Source organism: Camponotus vicinus, unplaced genomic scaffold (assembly GCF_025532165.1).
Source record: "Camponotus vicinus isolate PSW18456_S1 unplaced genomic scaffold, iyCamVici1.0 SCAF_6, whole genome shotgun sequence".
NCBI lineage: Eukaryota > Metazoa > Arthropoda > Insecta > Hymenoptera > Formicidae > Camponotus > Camponotus vicinus.
This window is the reverse complement of record NW_028141978.1, coordinates 17,555,658-17,557,774: the sequence shown is the minus strand read 5'-3', so window position 1 is coordinate 17,557,774 and position 2,117 is coordinate 17,555,658. Positions and strand designations below refer to the sequence as shown.

At 45.0% G+C, this 2,117-nt stretch overlaps 1 protein-coding gene across 1 annotated transcript; it reads left to right on the top strand.

The window, feature by feature from the left end:
- The first annotated feature begins 1,279 nt into the window (after positions 1-1,279).
- Positions 1,280-1,819, top strand: LOC145973764 (uncharacterized). The gene has a single exon (XM_083103340.1). It carries the CDS (start codon positions 1,280-1,282, stop codon positions 1,817-1,819), a length of 540 nt encoding a protein of 179 aa, XP_082959466.1.
- The last annotated feature ends 298 nt before the right edge of the window (positions 1,820-2,117 follow it).

Here is a 2,117-nt window from a genome sequence, read left to right as displayed (position 1 = left end):
GCGCTAATTACAATACAATGAGGAGCGAGATCAAATGTGCCTACAGAATAAACTTTACCAAACTTGACAACATTGGATCGCTGCTAGGATTCTCGAATCGTATTCTCGAGCCGCGAAAATGGTACGAATCAAACATGCCGATTAACATTCTCAACGTGAATATTATCCGTATAGAGTGTAACGTGACCGCGGGTGCGTACAACAACGGCATACTCGTTCATACGATACATGAATTTTCACCGAGGGTACCACCGGGATATAAGATATCGGAAACGCCTGAACAGATCATTTACCTGCCGATCATCGCGCGGAGCATTACGGATTTAACGTTACGCGTTGTCGACCAGAACGGACGATTGGTCGATTTTCGAGGAGAAGAGATCACCGTAAGATTGCACGTACGTATGCGACGTATGAGATGCTCGTATTGAACGGATCGAAAGACGTGAGAGATAACGCAATCTTTACGAGACCAGCAACACCACCAACAACAACAACAACAACAACGTCGACGTTCGCTAATATCAAATCATCCAAGAAAAAGAAACTCAGCGCATCGAACGTTGCGTTTTTACAATCTTTGGGATTTGCGGTGCGAAACAGCTGAACGATGACCGACATTCTCAACATCGGTGATGAACCGATCTTTGACAATCGTATCATCAAGATCGAGACTCACACGTACAACCCGTTCGCCAATACAACGTTCGGACACAGTGACGAGATAAGAATACCCATACAACAACAGGATCTGTATACCCTGCTGTATGAGAGTTTCCTATACATCGAGGGACAACTAACGAAAAACAGAGCAACAGTTGAAGGAGAAAGTGATGCAGTACTGGCAAATAATTGCGTCGCATTCATGTTCGATGAGATTCGATACGAACTCGATGGTGTTGAGATTGATCGCAATAGAAACGTAGGAATAACTACTACGCTCAAAAACTTTGTAACGGCATCATCCGCTAGAAACGTGATTATGAAAAACGCCGGCTGGGATCCGTTGACCTATGAGAATGGACATTTCAATTTTTGCGTACCGCTCCACATGTTATTGGGATTTTGCGAGGATTATAAACGAGTGATGATTAACGCTCGTCACGAATTGATCTTAATCCGATCGCGCAACGATAATAATTGTCTGTTTATGAATTCTAAAACGCTGGAGCCTGTAATAGACATATTCAAGATACAATGGCGAATGCCTCACGTGCTGTTGAGCGAGATCGAAAAACTGTCGATGCTGCGTGCTCTGGAAAGCGGACGATATCTCAGCATGGGTTTTCGCTCGTGGGATCTGTACGAGTACCCGCTATTGCAGCTTACAACCAAGCATTCGTGGGCCATTAAGACCGCGACTCAACTGGAGAAACCACGATACGTTATCTTCGCTATGCAAATAGACCGGAAGAATTCCTTGACTAAGAATGCGACTCAATTCGATCACTGCAAATTAATCAACGTGAAACTCTATCTGAATTCGGAATGTTATCCGTACGACGATATGAATCTGGATTTCAATAAAGGCAGATGTGCCATTCTGTACGACACGTACGCGCGCTTCTGCAAGAACTATGACGGATACGAGTATCTCGAGCCGAGTCTCTCCGTCTATGAGTTTCAACGTCAGGGTCCGTTCGTGATTATCGATTGTTCTCGACAAAACGAATCGGTCAAGAGCGCGACCGTGGATGTGAGATTGAAATTCGAATGTAAGGAGAACGTGCCGGCGAATACCACTGCGTACTGTCTCATTATACACGATCGTGTGATCCAGTACAATCCATTGACCAACGTTGTACGCAAAATCACCTAAACGATAACATCGACACAAGAGAGAGGGGAGGAGGATATAAATCAAAGTGCTGCGAGATGATTTTAGAGTTTGTCATTCCTCTCGACTGATGCATCGGGGGGGGGGGAGGGAGGAGAGAGAGAGAGAGAGAGAGAGAGAGAGAGAGAGAGAGAGAGAGAGAGAGAGAGAGAGAGAGAGAGAGAGAGAGAGAGAGATCTCGTCATGTCTATACCAACGTTTGTGGATCTGCAAGGATTTATCATCGACAAACTATTCTTCGTGAAAGAAGCTGCAGTCCTGAGGAAGGGATATGTTCTCT

Excerpts from the sequence above, each read along its gene's own strand:
- LOC145973764 (XM_083103340.1), top strand. The coding sequence starts at position 1,280 with ATGGGTTTTCGCTCGTGGGATCTGTACGAGTACCCGCTATTGCAGCTT.